The following is a 17598-nucleotide window of genomic DNA, read 5'->3' on the forward strand; positions in this document are numbered from 1 at the left end:
AATAAACTCATAAAACAGAGTGAATCTCAAGCCTTTTGTTAGTAACTCTCATTGTCATTTTCTGCAAGACAAATAATTATATAGCCTCTACAATATCTGTAGTATCCTAATTGTTTCTCCTATAGACAGCAAAGGCCTCCATTACAGTATATCTCCTGAACTATTAAAGAGCAACAACATACTAAAAAAAAACAACACTTTTCACCACTGTGAAACCAAATACAGAAGAGCAGCAGATATGAACTGCCTTTAGTTGATTTTCTGAGACCGGCTCATTATACTGTCATGGTTGAATAATCTAACACGACCAGGTTAAGCGATGGGAAGAGGAGGTTCAGTGACACAGACTATATATTAACTTGTCCTGAATTCAATTAGGAGAATCTGGTTTCCTGTTGTCTGTACAATGACACTATACTGATGAAAATCCTCATGGACATTTATCATGATATATTGGTAAACACTGCACATTAACAGTAGGTTACAGTAATGAAAATAAAGGTTCTTCATTGGCATTGGTGTGGTTCCATGAAAAACCTTTGAACCTTTCCATTGCACAAAAGGCTCTTTATAGTGGAAACATATTATTTATATTATTAACCTTGTCATGCATGAATTATGACAGCCTCAGTCAGGATTTTTCAATTATTGCAAACGCAATTGAGTTTGTTCCTGTTCGACCAGCAGACGGAGAAGAACTTCATATATTTTGAACGTTGCATGTCTTTGATATCAGAACATGAGGACGTGATCCCATCAAAGATCTGGTGAAGATACAGCTCTGTGGAAACACAACTCAGACTATGTAGAAAACGCTCATGCTCCTCCAGAGTATGTCAATTTACACTTATTAGCTGATTCTGATGAATATGTTTAAAATGGACAAGTTTCTACCGTAGCTCTCCTCTCTGAAAAAAACTGAAATCTACATTGATCTATTGATGTTTTCAGACTGTGGAAAAACTAGCGATCAGGTGTTTTCAATCTCACCGGAAATGGGCAGTGTTGGGGTAATGTGCATTATGTAATAAAATTACTTTGAGGTAAGGAGTAAGTAACGCATTAGAAGTAACATGCATTACATAATCATACTTTTTTGATGTTACAAGTAACTTGCATTACGTAATGTGATTACTTTTTTGAGTAGAGCTACGCATTACAAGTAACATGCATTAAATAATCAGATTACTTTTTGATGTTACAAGTAACGCATTAGAAGTAACATGCATTACGAAATCAGATTACTTTTAATGTAATGAGTAACGCAACAAATTACGAGTAACATGCATTATATAATCAGATTACTTTTTTAATGTTATGAGTGAAGTAACACATTATAGGTAACATGCATTACATAATCAGATTACTTTTGGATGTTACGAGTAAATACATTTCAATTGACATGTATTATGTAATTAGTTTACTTTTTGATGTTGCGAGTATTTGAACAGCTTACAAGTAACATGCATTACATAATCAGATTACTTTTTTGATATTACAAGTATCTCATTATAAGTAACATGCATTACGTAATCAAATTACTTTTTTAATGTACCAAGTAAAGCAACTCATTAAAAGTAACTTGCATTACATAATCAGATAATTTTTTTTATATTACGAGTAAAGCAATACATTACAAGTATCATGCATTACGTAATCAGATTACTTTTGGATGTTACGAGTAAAGTAATACATTACAAGTAACATGTATTACATAATTCGATTACTTTTTGAACCGCAAAATACATTCTAATAACACATACATTTATTTACAACCAAAAAAGTTACTGCAGATTAAATATTTTCAAGAACTACATTCACAGTAATAGTATGAATTCCAGCTGTAAAATAGCTAGTGATGCATGATGTCCAAATTAGTGGACAGACTATTAATCAGAATTTCCTCCCAATCGAAAATTAAAACTTTGAATATTTAACAATGACATTCTAGGTCCACACCACAACCATAACGATAACTGCACAGAGAAACAATATCGTTGGAATCCCTTTCTGAATAATTTTAGGAACCCATTATATCTCATAAGTTTTATTACTTTTGTGCTCTAGTCTATTGGTCACAGATATTCAAGCCAAGTTCAACACAAACCCTCCAACCTTTCTCTTCCATATTGAGTCTAATTGGCATTTGATAAACAATTAAAAGCTGTTGCTTCTCCACATTTGTGGTTCCCATGGAGACAGGAGGGCTGATGCCATGTGAACACGCTTAGATGTGCATATAGTATCTTTACTATATCTAGATAAGAGAATTGTCTTCATATCACAGTGAATAAATGATCGGTCACGCTGCCCTGCGCTATGTGCACACAGGAAACTGGCGTATCCATGACAACAGGATTCCGGAACGGGTGTCTCCATTTGACCTTACACTTCTCTTTAATTGATCTGAACACAGATTGTGTCTAGTTTTATGAGAAAGTGAGGAGGGATGTCAAATGTTAATAGTGCTGAAAAGGGATTTTTGCAGTCTGTTGAATTCTTCTTGAATCATACAGCCTGTTTCTATGTATCTGTGTGAAGTTGTGCAGTAATGCAATAATTGGATTGGCGGATTTATTTTTCCGATGCATTTTTATGCAAATTTATTTTCGTCTCATTTGGGTCGGCATGGTTGTCAAATTAGATTTGTAAATTGGATGCGTACAAAGAGTTCATTGTTGTTGTTGCACGAAGAGCATCTAAGTGCAGGAAGGTCTTGTAAGGCCTTAATTAACCCATTTCTTGTTATGAACCCATAATACAGTCTCGTAAAAATGAATGAAGAATGACACCAAAGTCACTTCTAAGTCACCAAAACATTATTTTATAAGAATCAATATATTGTCTTTTTTTTACTGTAATACATTTGGCAACTTATTGTTTTGCAGTAATACATTTAGCAACTTATTGTTTATAGTCTACAGATGTGAATATTAATTACACTACTAGACGACGTTTCAGAGTCAACGACATTGACAAGAAATGTCAGTCTCTGATTAATATTCATGAGCGAATGTCCAATGAACGCGCTGCAACCTGTTGTTGACGTTCACAGAGTCCGGCGCTAGGACCCGGATCTGAGTGCGCCGCGGGGCTGGAAACGGTTCGGCTGCTATAGATCCATCCGAGAGCACGCAAGAGCCTCATGCACACTCATTACACTTGAGTAGGTATGCTTTAGTGTTTGAGCATTTAATTGAACAGGTTCCCTTTCGAATGAGGCGCGGTTAGAGCGAAATAAGCGGCGGTGGGGTTTGATGAGGATGAGGATGAGGATGAAGAGCGCGAGACACCTGTGATTACATTCAGCCGCATCAGTCACTGAGATGTGAGTAAATCACCAGTGTAAACTCGTCTCATGCTTATGAATATCATATCTGCTACTGCTGTGAATCCGAGAGCTCGGTGTCGTGTCTGTGTGTGTGTGTGCGGCGGAAGCCTGAGTCACCAGAAACACACTGCGCAGTACCACAACTTGATCACAACAATTGTGTATATGAGTGATGTTTCCATCATATAAGTCTGAAGAATCATGACTGATACTGCTTGATTTCATTGACAGAAGTTACCATGGTGCTATAATGCTTTTAGAATGGTAATACCAGTTTTTTGGGGGTATTTGCAATAGTATTACCTTGTTTTTTTTTAGACATGTACCATGGTATTACCACATTTTAGGCTGTTTACCATGATAGTAGCTCGTAATCATTTCTGTAACTCCTTGATTTCATTTATTGTTATTTAGGAAATATATGGTAGTACCTTGATAGAACCATTGCATTAATTTAAGTACCATGTAAAGTCCATGATATCACCATGGTAATACAAGAAGGCAGCATCACTTTTTTTGGTAAGGTTTTATGTTGTTTCCAGGGTTCCACTCTTAGTCTAGTGTAGATCTGAGCAGGTTTGAACCCCACATTGATTGATTTATCACCATGGATCAATCACCAGTAATCTCTGACAGTAAACACACTATCGATTAAAAAAGTGATATAAATGGCTAATTAGTATATTAGAGAATGTTTGCTAATCAGTGTTGGTGGCTGGTTGCCAGGGTGTTGCTACGTGGATGTTTTTCGCATGTTGCTATAAAGTTGTCAGGTGGTTTCTAACTGGTCCAAGTCTGTAAATTTAAAGTTGGCATGAAATGAAAATTCACCCTATCTGTTTTCTAAATGCATATTACTGATCTTATTGTGAACAATTTATCCATGCATATGTTTAATTTTAAATTTTTTGACCTTGTAATGTTTAATTAAAATGTCATAACTGGATCTTCCTGTGAAAACTCTGACTGATTTATTCAGGACTTCTCCAATTATTTAGTCTGCTTTAACTCCGCCCCTGCAAACTAGTATTCATTTGCATCCACTTTTGAATGCCACGCCCACATCACAACATCCAATCAGCAACTGATACTTAGAACTAAGTCCTGCCCTACATTTTTTCTTTTTTGATAATTTGCTACACTCAGTTGTACGACGCATCTCTTTATGAATGTTTCAATGCTTTGAGTTTTGGACGATGATCAAAAGTCTTATGGGTTTGGACCAACATGTGTTATATATGACAGAATTTTTTTTTTGGGTGAACTATCCCTTTAATTCTAGAGCTGCCCGATTAATCGTTAAAAGATCACAATATCGATTCAAACACCCACATGATCTCATTCATACATGACAAGGATTCTCCTGTCTTTAATAAACTTTCACAAAATTACACTGAACATTCAGATCTGCGTTCTGATCCAGAGAGAGCCGTTGTCATGTCTAGATATGAAACCGCTTCACAAACAGACTTTTCACCCACCCAGTTTCATTATTTCTGTCTTACAATCATTCAGATTATCACAGAAGTACTGGGATAAGAGGTTAGAGTTCATATATAAACACTGATGTATGTGGTAGCGATCAAAATAGAGTAAATCACCTTCAGAAAGAAATTCGGCATTTTAAATAACAATTGTATTGATTAAATCGTTACACCAGTAGTGGGCGACAAGTGACTTAAAAATGTATTTGGCATTGAATCATTAATTTAAGAGATTTGTTCAAAAACGTTCAAATTCGTTCAAAAACGATGAATTCCAGTATTGAAACAAGTGAAGTATTTATGAGTCATTGAATCATTCACTCAAACAGTTAATAATAATAATTCAGATTAATAAAAATTTAAATAGACTGCAGCAATTAACATTTTGCCTCTAGTAAATCTATCAGTAAATTACATGTTAGTTTGTATAGTTGTCTGTTCAGAATCATGATGTCTGTTTGAAACAAAAAAAATCATGATTCTCAATCTATCCAGAGTCGTGCAGCTCTATTTAAATCTGGATATATTTCGTCCATTAATGTTTAATTGAGTATTTACGGTATATTTCAGGACATAATGGATGTTGTTCAGGCTAGTTTGCTCCATGTCATTCCCCACACACAGTGCAGTGAGTCAAGCCGCGTGTGAAAATGTTCCAAACCATAAAAATGTGATTTTTACAGAGAAGTTCCCATGTGTTATGCACGGCACCTGAACAGAAGGGAGTTTGATGCTTGTATATTTCTAACAAAACCTCTTATTGAGTGTGTTGCACTGATGTTATTGATCTTCTGAAGGGTGTATAATAGACACAACATGAGTGTCAAACGCTTATTGATTTCAGTCACTTCAGAGCTGTGGAAATAGAGAGCTGCAGTATAAAACCTCTGTAAAACAGATATTCGTCCACACCGCTGCCTTCATGCTTAAACTCAGTTATTGATAAGATGATAAATCCAGTGATCATTCATAGAGAAGAAGCGAAATGAACATGCAGGAGGCTGAGGAGCCTAATTAGGAGCGTCATCTATCACTGATCCATTAGTGTTTTTAAAATCTCGTTAGAGAACTACTGACGAAAATCTGAGTGATGTTTGAATGTGCAAAACTCACCATTCTCATGCTAAGGGTGGTTGCTAGGGTGTTGCTATATGATTATTGTTTGTTTTTAGGGTGCTATTATGCGTTTTCTAGGGTGTTGTGTGTGGCGGGGCATTGCTATATGGTTATGGTTTTCGTTATGCAGTTTTCATGGTGTTGCTATATGCCTACTGTGGTTTACTGGTTGTTTTTAGCCTGCTGTTATTGGTTCCCAGGGCGTTGCTATTATGCTTACTGTGGATTCTATTTATTTTTTAGCCTGCTGCTATGTTAAGGGTGTTGTGGTTGGTTGCCAGGGCGATGCTATACGGTTACTATGCTTACTGTTTGTTTCTAGGGTTCTGTTATGCAGTCGCCAGGTGTGTGCCAGGGCATTGTTATATGGTTACTATGGGCACTGTTTGTTTTTAGGGTGTTGTGTGTGGTTGTCAGAGTGTTGCTATACAGTTCCTGGTTGTTTTAAGCATGCTGTTATTTGTTCCCAGGGCGTTTGCTATATGCTTACAAGTTGTTTTTAGCCTGCTTTTATGCAAAGAGTGTTGTGGTTGGTTGCCAGGGGGTTACTATACTGCTACTATGTGTTATATGGTTACTATTGGTACTGTTTGTTTTAAGGGTGGTGTTATGGAGTTGCTAGGGTGTTGTGTGTGGTTGTCGGGGAGGTGTTGCTACACAGTTAGGTTGCTTTTAGCATGCTGTTATTAGTTCACAGGGCATTGCTATACACTTAGGCTACTGTGGTTGTTTTTTGTTGTTTTTTTATTGTTGATTTTTTTTTAGCCTGCTGTCATGCAAAATGTGTTGTGGGTGTTGCTATACAGTTTACTGTGGTTATTTGTTGATTTGGTTGTGCTGTAATAGAGTTACTAACTTACTAGGTTTTTTTGGACAATTTCCAGGGTATTGCTGAATGATTATTTTGGTTACTATTTGTTTTTAGGGTACTGTTATGCAATTGCTAGAGTGTGGTTGGTGATTGGTGGGGTTTTGCCATAAATTTAATGTGGTTTACAACCAGTATGTTTTTAGCTTCCAGTTATGCAGTTGCTAGGGTGTTCAGTGTGGTTGCTAAGTGGTGTCTTAGAAACCCCACTGTCTTAGTCTAGTCATTTAATGCCTGAAATGTATTTCTTATTGATAATAACCTATCCCATTACTGAAGTGAATGCCTTTTCATGCAGAGTTTAAGGACATCAGCTGTTGCCCATATTAAACTTGTTCTATGTTTATTTTTATTTCAGCGACTCAGAATCTTCAGAGTTGTTTGAAATCTAGTCAGTGTTTCAAAGCTATTTCTCTCTTTTTAATTTTTTTTATTTTCGATATGCCGTGTTGTACCCTGACAGATATCATCTGGCGTTGAATAAGAATCAGCTGTCGGAAAGACTGTTTAATTATGAACACACAAGGTAATTCTCACCGCAGTAAATCCTGAGGGGCACTGGCTTTTATCATACAGAATGAGTCAATAAAACATTCTGCTGTAACATTGATGTATCAGTTGTTGTAAGCGGCTGAATGAATGATGTGTTAATTAATTTGGACAGACTTCATTTATTTTTTTAGTTGATGTTTAGCTTTGTTTAACTCATTCCTCAGTTTGTTATAACCAGCTTGAATTACAATAATGCAGTGGTAACGTGGGACTAGTTTGATAAAATCACTTACTAACATTGTCTGTTTAAAATTACATCCAATATTTGAACTACTGTTATCATGACCATTTCTGGTTAACACTAGGGTTAAACTAAAACAATAAAAACATTTTTGTCTCTTAATAAAATTAATTGAAATAAAGTAAACTAAACTTTAATTTCAGTTAGTTGCCAAGGCAGCATTTCTCATTTTCATTAAATTTAACTGGTGTACTAAAATAATAATTTAGCAGATGCTTTTATCCAAAACGACTTACAAATAAGAAAAATAATTGAAGCAATCAAATTAACAACAGGGCAACAATATGTAAGTGTTGTGACTTCTCCCAGTTAGTTTAGCAGAGTACACTTAGCAAGTCTCTTGTTTTGTTGAATAAATAAATAGGAACAAAAAATTGAAAAGAATGCTAGTATAATTGTGTCAGGTGTTGGTGAAAAAGATGTGTCTTTAGTTGTTTCTTGAAGATGGATAAAGATTCAGCTGCTCGGGTTGAGTTGGGCAGGTCATTAGACCAGTAGGGAACAGTCCAGGTGAAGGTCTGTGAAAGTGATTTCGTGGCTCTTTGGGATGATGGCACCACAAGGCGCGGTTCACTTGCAGAACACAAGCTTCTGAAGGGCACATGAGTCTGAAGTAGTGAGTTTAGGTATAGGGGAGTAGAGCCAGTGGTTGTTCTGTAGGCAAACATAAGTGCCTTGTAGGGCTGATTGTTTTAAGGTCTATGGGCGATGCAAGCATTTAAAGTATTTAAAGCGGGAATTTCTTGCTTTTCAACCGCAGTTAGAAAAAATCCATACCGTCCCAGCCCTAGTGCCATGAATTTGAAGCGAACTGCAATTAGCAACCAGTGCAAGTTTATGAAGAGAAGTGTGACATGCGCTCTCTTCGGCTCATTAAAGACCGCTCTCACTGCTGCATTCTGGATCAGATACAGAGGTTTGATAGAGCAAGAGCTTGGACAAGGAGTTGTGTAGCTCCGATAGGAAGAGCCTGATCCTCCTAATGTTGTATGAGGCAAATCTGTAGGACCGGGCCATTCTAGGAATGTCGTCTGTGAAGAGTTATGGTTGACGAACCTAGCTGAATGGAGAAGTTGTGATGTAGAGTTAGGTTGACCGAGACTATAAGCAGTTTTGTCTTTGCACAGTTGAGTTGAAGGTGGTTGTCCGTAATCCAGGTAGAAATGTCTGTTATAAAGGCTGAGACACAAGCAGCTACTGTCGGATCGTCCAGCTGGAATGAGACATAGATTTGTGTGTCATCAGCTTAGGGGTGATAGGAAAAAACATGTTTCTGAAGGACAGATGATATGTGGATGGAAAAGAGAAGTGGTCCAAGGACTGAGCCCTGAGGCATCCCAGTAACAAAATAGGCACCCGGAGTGTGCTGTTCAGGAGTGTGAGAATGGTAGAGAGTTGGTTGAACACAACTGGCTTAAAGGGTTAGTTCTCCCATTTAAGACATGAAGTTGTATGGAATCCTTACCAGCACTATCGTGCATACACACTTGACGTTGACAGCAGCGCGGATTGATAGAAATGGAAAGAAAATAGTGCCGATTAAAACTGAGGTATGAATTTTGACCGGTGTGTTTTTTGTGTGTTAAATTAATCAAGCTTTGAAAAATTGAAAACCTTTAATTTTTTCACGTAAAAACGCACAGTTTTGAGGCCCCGGAAACTAACCGGGAGTACTTTCTTGAAAAACTTCCAGCGGCCAGAACTCTGACCAGGGAGTCGACTACAGAGTGGGTCAGTGTGTATGCACTATAGTGCTAGTAAGGATTCCATACAACTTCATGTCTTAAATGGGCGAACTAACCCTTTAAGTGTCTTTGCAATGTATGGAAGAAGGGATCCATAGTTCTCTAATGGCGCTTTTCCACTACATGGTACGGCTCGGTACGGCTCACTTTGTGGCGCTTTTCCACTGCATTGTACGGTATGGCTCGCTTCGGCTCGCTTTAAATGGTACCACCTCTGTTGAGGTTCTAAGCGTACCGTACCGATACTAAAATTTGACGTAAAAACACTGCAGATCACTGATTGGTCGGACAGAATCGTCACTACCAGCGTCAATCTGATTGCGAGACATCAAACCCGCTAGATTTAAATAGCCAGTAACAGCCACCACTGTAGCACCTGTTTTTAAACTACTTGCTTAACTTGCTTGAAGAAAAAAGAAAGAAAAAAAACTTCCAAAAAAGAAATGGCTGAATCGTGGTCAGTGGACGAAGTGCAGACGTTCCTCTCGTTGGTTGCCGAGGAGCGGATAAACTATAACGATCAGTCTATAATCCCACACACTTTGAAGCTGTACTAACTGCAGTGGAAAAGCAAACCGAGCTAAAGCGAACCGAGCCGTGCCGTGCTGAGCCGAGTCGTACCATACTGAGCCGTATCGAGCCGTACCATGCAGTGGAAAAGCGTCATAATAGTGCTGGATTTAGTGTGGGTTTCTTTAGCAGTGGGTTTACCCGAGCCTGCTTGAATGTAAAGGTACCTGTATGAAGAGAGGTATTGATAATGTGAGTGAGTGCGGGTACAACTGAAGAAGAAATGGCTTGAGGAGATGAGTGGAGATAGAGTAAAGCCGACAGGTATTGGGGGATTGGAAAGGATGAGTTTGGAGACTTCTGTCACTGAGAGCGGAGAGAAGGAGGGGATAGTGTTGTAAGTTTGTGGTGTGGAGAATTGGCCGCTGATGGTTGTTGTTTTGTTTATGAAGAATGTGTCAAAGTCATCATCAGCTGTTAGAGATGATGAAGGACAAAGAAGAGATTCTGAAAAGCATGCAAGTGTCAGAAGAATTGATAATTTTGATGTGGTAGGATGTTGTTTGAGAAGAGAAGAAAGGAGTGACTGATACAAACTAAGGTCAGTAAGATCTTTGGATTTGCAAAAATTTCTCTCTGCAAAACGATACAAAAGTTATCCAAAGATGTTAGAGTGGAGCAAAGAGTATCAGTTGCACTATTAGTATCCAATGATGAGAACTGTTTTGGGGGAGAACGTGAGGATGAAACCATAGACGATCGGCGGGAGGGTGACATCCACCTAGAAAATGAATCCATTCTAACTGATAATTTAAAGGGTCATTCCATCGGTGGAGACATGAATATGTATTGAAAGTGGGTCATATATATAGTAGAATAGTTTCATAAATTTCTAATTTGGGACCTTCTTGGCCGATAAAAGGCAGAAAATGACTTTTTAGTGCCTGTTGATTGTAGACAACAATCCCCATAGTGCATTGCAATGCTCAGCTCCGCAGACCACTCCCACTACAGTAGCTAGCTTAACTGCAAGATATTTGTGCAATGAACCTGCCACGTTAGCGTGTTAACAAAATTAAAACAAACTTACTTCACAGAAAGACGACCATTTGACCCTGTAGGCTTTGGCTGACGTTGCCAGTTGACCTTAGGTATTCTAAAGTAGGTCTCCAGGACGCCATATGGGGTGCGAAACTCGGGTGAGCAACAACAACACACACGTCCGTGTTATCCTCCGATTCTGTAATTTTGTCAATTAGAAATTGGCACCACTGGAATTCTCGGCAGCAGACAGACTCTTGTTCTGTGTCCATTGGCGCACAGTGAGAGCACAGGCACCACCAATCTGCCCCAGCTCGAGCCATTGCGGGCTCCTCGTCCGCAGCAGGCAGAACGTCTGCATCGGCTGTGGTGGCAGCAGCTTCTCCGGTTCCTCCATAGCCCTCAGCTGCTCGTCGCTATACTGTGGCTCATAAAGGTAGCCACGAACATCCGTTTCTACCATAACTTCGTCAAAATCCAGATCCTCCATAATGCATCCGCCTGTGTATTCAGTACCTTCGTCCATATTTTCAAAAAGTTTCTCCTGGTGAAATCAAACGCACTGGCACTGATCTGATAGGTCTGTTAGCGCATTAGGTCCAACCCCCTATGGGCGGGTTTGAAAGGGCGGGAACTAGTGCTTGTAGTCTTCACAGAAATCCCCCCCCTTTTACACTTCCTCCTACAATGACGTAAAATGACGATTTTTGCGTCATTGTAGGAGGAAGTGAAAAAGGTAAATAGAGGATTTCTCTCATCTCAGGGGAAAATGAAAGAGTGTTGCACGACCATTCAATAGTATGACTGGATTTCTAACAATGGAAATCTTAATGCAAATGGGTGGAGTGACCCTTTAAAGAACTTTGAAGAGAAGAGTTATCAGTGTGAGACGAGTAGTTGAAGAAAGAGAGAAGAAAGATCCTCGAAGAACTTGTGCATCTTCTCCCTCCTCTGAAGCCCAGTGTGTCTCTTTGCTCGCTGGGTAATTATCTCAGGTCTGCCTGCTGCGCCCCACAGGGGTCAGAGGTCACAGGGCTCACCAGCTGCTGAGGAAGACCCCCCCGCTGGGCGCATTACCTGCGCGCCAGGAACCCAAAACACCCCCGACGGCTCGGAATAGACACACTGATCTACATTTTAAACCCCTCGGACCAAACGCTGGCCGTCGCTATGGAGTAATGTGGGAGTAGGGCAAAAATAATTAGGTTCATTTAATAAATTTCTGATTCAATGTTTATTACTTTTACTGTTGATTTTGCAGTTAGTGATGTGATGAAACCTCTAACACCAAGTATTAATGTTTAGTGTGTAGGGGTGTGCCATATCATACCGTCCACGATAATACCGGTATACATTTTTACATGATAAAAAAGTGTCATATCGAGATATCAATGATATAGCGACGCAATGACGTATGGCGCATTTACATTACCTAGCACGCACAACAACAACACCTGTCTGATTTAGCAATTTTAGCAAATTTAGCAATTTCACAAACAGCTTGAGTGTTCAGCGGGGCTGCCGACGCGCGTCTTCTCTCGCGCACGTTTAGGAGTCGGGACATGACTGAATGGTCTCTTGCACAATCGGGCCATCAGTGCATCGTAACTAAAGTTTATAATTTTCAAGTCTTCTTAATTCTTATCAGTTTAAACATTCAAGCGGTTTTAAACTATCCAGTAAGCTACTTGCGCACTCTCTGAGAGAGTTGTAATGCGTGCATACATAGAGTACAGCTCGCGAGACACTAAAGTAATTTTTCGCGGATTATATCGCTTTAATGGGGGGAAAAACGCAAAATTGTGTAAAACTTCCGGTCTTGGTAAGTATACTCATAAACACAGTCGATTATGTATAAAATGCATGTGACAGTGTGAAAGACAGTATAATAAAAAACAGCAATGGATCCCTGCACTAGCTGTAAAAGTGACAGCAGCCATAGGCTATGCGTCTGTCATTAATGTTGTCGTCAAAACAACAAAAGATAGCTTTAATTGTTATGAATGAGAATTATTAGCCTATGTATTTAATTTAATCAGGAAACAGAACTGAAAGACTGTGTTATTTTACATTTGATTACTTTATGTTTCTGTAGTATTTCTGAATACTGGTGTTAGACCTACACACATTTAACATTTAATTCAAAGATTGAAATCAAGCTTCCTTGTGTTGTGTAAACTCTTACAAAATTACCACATTGTAAAAACGCAATGAGTGAGCAAACATTTAGGCGAGATAAACATAATAAGAACATTTTCAACCACAACAAAAAAAATGTCTATATCGTCATAAATATCATTATCGCAAATATTCTTGAAATATCGTGATAGAATTTTGAGGCTATATCGCCCACCCCCATTAGTGTGTGCATCGTCATTCAGCAGAGTTAAGCCTGATCGGTGCTCAAAATTCAGTGTAAAGGCGCAATGCCTCATAAAAGCCAGACCAAATTATGGTGGCTCGTCAGTCCCTCGTATCAAAATTAACAGTTGAACAAATGTGCAAATGCATTTATGTAAACACACCTAAATGCCACTTCAGAGGTGCTTCTGTGCCACCTTTGTAGTGTAAATTTGGCAGTTTAAGTGATCAGGCTGGAAATCATCACGCAGACCCAGGGCTCGACAGAGCGAGCGTTTCACTCGCATTTGCAACTAAAAAGAAATGTGTGTGTACCTGTGCATCCTTTTACAGTCTAAAAATATCAGTTGTATAAATTGTAATAAAAAAAGTTAAATCTCGTAAATGGTATAACAACCGTCTTACTTTGGAAGTCGTAAATTTGGGAACGGGAAAACAGGAATTGCGATGCAGCCTAATGTGATCATTAATCTTCAAATGTCTTATTTTTTCATTAAATAAATGCAGGCGCTGCATGTTTCAAAGTAAAAAACAGCACTGTTGCACTACAATCTCTTGCTTTACAAGCAGTTCACAATGTATTAATGCAAATAGATTGATAGCGATCTACTTTAGATGAATTAAGACGATGTTAACTTTATGGTGTTTATATTGTAATAAGTTGTAACTGCATATTTTATCCTCATCTTTTTTTAAATGAGAAGCCAGCAATAGTAAAGCATAGAAAAATAAGTGTCCTGTTGTATTTCGGGCTTGTTGCACATTATGCATAAAGTTTTTAGACTTATCGATTTTTAGTATCGGCCCAGTATCTGTTTGTTAAGTTAGCTTATAAATAATTTCATAATTAATTACATGTGCTTATTGGAGAAAAATGTTGTCAAGCCCTGAGACTTAAAGGGATAGTTCACCCAAAAATTAAAATTAGCCCATGATTTACTCACCCTGAAGCCATCCAAGGTGTATATGAAAAAATGTCTTGGCTCTTCCAAGCCTTATAATGGGAGTCAATGGATATATTTTTTTGGAAGTCCATGAAACCTTATCCATCCGTAATAAAAGTGCTCGAAACGGCTCTGCGAGGTTAATAAAGGCCTTCTGAAGCGAAGCGATGTATTCGTGTAAGAAAAATATCCATATTTAAAATCCAAATTCAGACGGCCGTACGCAAGTCGACTTACGGCAAAAGAGTAACACTTGACGATGTGTGACGTTGGAGTATCGTAAACCGCCTCTCGCGGTTCAAACACACAGGGCTGGGCAACCGCGTTCATCTTTACTTTGTGCGTCAAGTTCAAGTGTTACTCTTTTGGTGTAAGTCAACTTGCGTACGGCTGTACGTTGCATATTCGGTAAATTATGACAATTTTCATTTTTGGGGGAACTCACTTTAATGTTAATAAAACGTCAAAACACAAAGAGAAAATCACTCACTTACTGAGAACTTTAACAGTGGCTTTAATAAGAATCAATATATAATTTATACAGTGTAGTCTATGTAGTTTTAATTTCATATTTGTTCATGTAATTACTTCAATGCTAAATACACCTACAGTATCTGAAAAAATAAAACACTGTTTATTTCATTTGCATATTAAGTTGTGTAATGTGTATCTTTGTTCTTATTTTTTTAAATAATTAATAACAACAAACTGATTTTTATCTTTGCCACTTTGGCCTAAATGTCTGCCATTCTTTTTTCTTTTATATTTGTTACCTAAGGCTGTTTTTAAAATAGGGACATGAGTTTGGCTGTAATGCTCAGTCACTTAAAAAAAAAATTGTTAAAAAATAAAATAGTAAAAATCAACTTGATAAAGAATCGTGATAAAAAATCGTGAATCGTGATTTTCCTGAAAAAATCGTGATATGATATTTTTGCCATATCGCCCACCCCTAGTTTGATGGACTTCCGAAATAATATATCCATTGACTCCCATTATAAAGCTTGGAAGAGCCAGGACATTTTTTAATATAACTCTAATTGTATTTGTCTGAAAGAAGAAAGTCATATACACCTAGGATGACTTCAGGGTGAGTAAATCATGGGCTAATTTTAATTTTGGGGTGAACTATCCCTTTAAATACGTCGACCAAAGACTAAAATGTGTTTTTTTTCCCTAAGCTGTCTGTATTTTGTTAGTGGAGTTTTTTTTTTTTTTTTTTTTTTTTTTTTTTTTTTAAACACGTTTTTTGTGTTCAACTTTCCTTCAATGACTGGAACAGAGGAACATGGAGGAAATGTGTTCCAGCTCATCCTAACCAAGTTTCCCCCAAAGCCATAAATTGACTGTGACGGTGCTGATTGGTTTACGTTTGATGGCAAGATAAAGCAGTAATTGGCTTTACATACTTGCTGTAATTGTTGTGCATGCTGCCAAGAACCTGAACATGCGCTAATAGATGCACTACAGCGACTGTAAAAGAGGGAAGGCCTTGGGGAGATGTTGTCGTTCACATCCTGATGCTCATAAACACATGCCCCAAGGACCTCGCCATCTCTTATGTATTAATCCTCTGATTAATAATTCATGATGTTGCATGTATTAAAGTTAAACCTGTCACTTTTATCATTTAAGTTACGTTAGCATAGTCATTTTAAATCATTTGTGATGGCGGATCGCAGTAAGGCTTGTCGTTTCAGTGGCGTCTGGGATCATTCTTCTCCTTAAGGGCGTGTGATTCGCGAGGGCTAATTGGCCAGCCTAAATAATTAATGCGGCTGAAGACGTTAAGAAATGCCAGAGAGCTTGTGAAGGAGCCGCAGTCTGTGTGGACTTGTGGGATCTAATGGCCCTGCTCTTCTTTCTGTTGTGTGTGTATGTTTGAAACAAACCCAGATTCACAGTCTTCTGCTGAATGCGCAGTTTGCCAATATTGCATACTTGCACTGCACACTGAACGCCTGCTTCATTCATGATGGGAAAATCCAGTCTGTAATTCCTTTTGGAAGCTCTCCATACTTTTTGAGTCCCTAGTAAGACAGTTTGCTGATATTTACCTAACCTGCCGTAGAACTGTTACATGCTGCTTTCATTTGCATGTGAGCATTTGCATCTATGTCAATTCCTCACCTCATAACTTATTTACTTTTAGGCTTATCGTGTAAAAAAAAAAAAAAAAAATCAAAAGAGCACTGTTTCAAACACCTCTTATGTAATATTTGCATGCACAGATGCACACTTTGACATCAGTTTTATAACTCTTTTCATAATGCATCTTTACAGAAATTCATACTGTTTATAATGCCAATGGCCATTTTCCTTTCTTCTTTTTTTTTGGATTCTGTTTTAATGGGTTTATTCAATTGATTAGATGTCTAATCAATTTAATTCATAAAAGTTTAAAATATTTTAAAATGCAATTCATGCATTTTATTGTGTCAAAGTACTGCACACGTTTTTTTGCATTTTTTATTATACACCGTAATGTGTTTATCATAATTTCGTTAAGCTAAATGTAACTTATTTAGTTGATTTTCAGTGAAGAGCTTTGAGTGTCTGTGTGTATTTGCGGATAGTTTTCTCAAATGAAATGGTGAAGTGACTCTCAGAGAGGCTCTGGAGCTGAAGTTCATGTCCTCGTATAGTGAGACTGAAACTGAATGGAGTTGTCTTTCGCGTCTTCTAATTCACATACATTTATTTCAAAATGCCCGTCCTGGCAAGTATCCTTGTAAACATAGTCGGTTATGTCTTCAATCAACGTAAACAGCAGAGAAATTAAACGCTTGTATATCAGTTTATTGGACCCGTGCAGCTCTTAAAGTGACAGCAGCCTAATATTCCTGCAGCGCTGCTTTTAATGTTAATCAAACAAAAGACAAAAAAAATCACTCACAACTCTTGACTAAATATCTTTTCTAACTTTAGTAAGGATTAATGTATATTTAAATTATACAATGAAGAATATATTTTACATTTGATTTCTTCATTTCCTGAAAACTACTGTTAGACATTAGTCCTGAAAAGCATTTTTCAGACTTTCACATGTATGTTTGTTATTTTGTATTTATGTATTAAATGGATCAAATCCATGTTCAATAGGAATTATTTGATGATGCAGCAATAGCTAGTATACCATAATGCATGCGTTTTTGAACTTTGCTCATTTAAATCATGATCAAAACACTAATCTATTTTATTGACAGAAGTTCAATAAGAGAGCAAGTGACATATCGGTATCGGCAAAAAAAAAATCCTATCGGTGCATCCCTATAGTTAAAACTGTTCCATACACTTGGCCACAGAAATATGTTTCCGCAAAACGATTATAAATCCGATCTTCGATCGCTATATGCAAATTTAATGGCGTTAATTTCAACGAAAGCAACAGATCTGCACTGCATT

General features: G+C 37.8%; 1 protein-coding gene across 2 annotated transcripts in view; it reads left to right on the forward strand.

Moving 5' to 3' along the window:
- The first annotated feature begins 3050 nt into the window (after positions 1–3050).
- rab27b (RAB27B, member RAS oncogene family) overlaps positions 3051–17598 on the forward strand; it is a 59517-nt gene continuing 44969 nt past the window's right edge. Inside the window, exon 1 of one of the 2 annotated variants that reach the window (XM_077233507.1) lies at positions 3051–3328. In XM_077233507.1, the coding sequence (XP_077089622.1) occupies positions 3327–3328 (2 nt within the window). In that variant the 5' untranslated portion in view covers positions 3051–3326. The remainder of the gene's footprint in view (positions 3329–17598) is intronic. The other variant, XM_077233509.1, reaches the window with a different exon arrangement.

The sequence above is a fragment of the Siphateles boraxobius genome, unplaced genomic scaffold (genome assembly GCF_051911475.1).
Source record: "Siphateles boraxobius isolate OS27281-9 unplaced genomic scaffold, OSU_SipBor_1 18, whole genome shotgun sequence".
Classification (NCBI taxonomy): domain Eukaryota; kingdom Metazoa; phylum Chordata; class Actinopteri; order Cypriniformes; family Leuciscidae; genus Siphateles; species Siphateles boraxobius.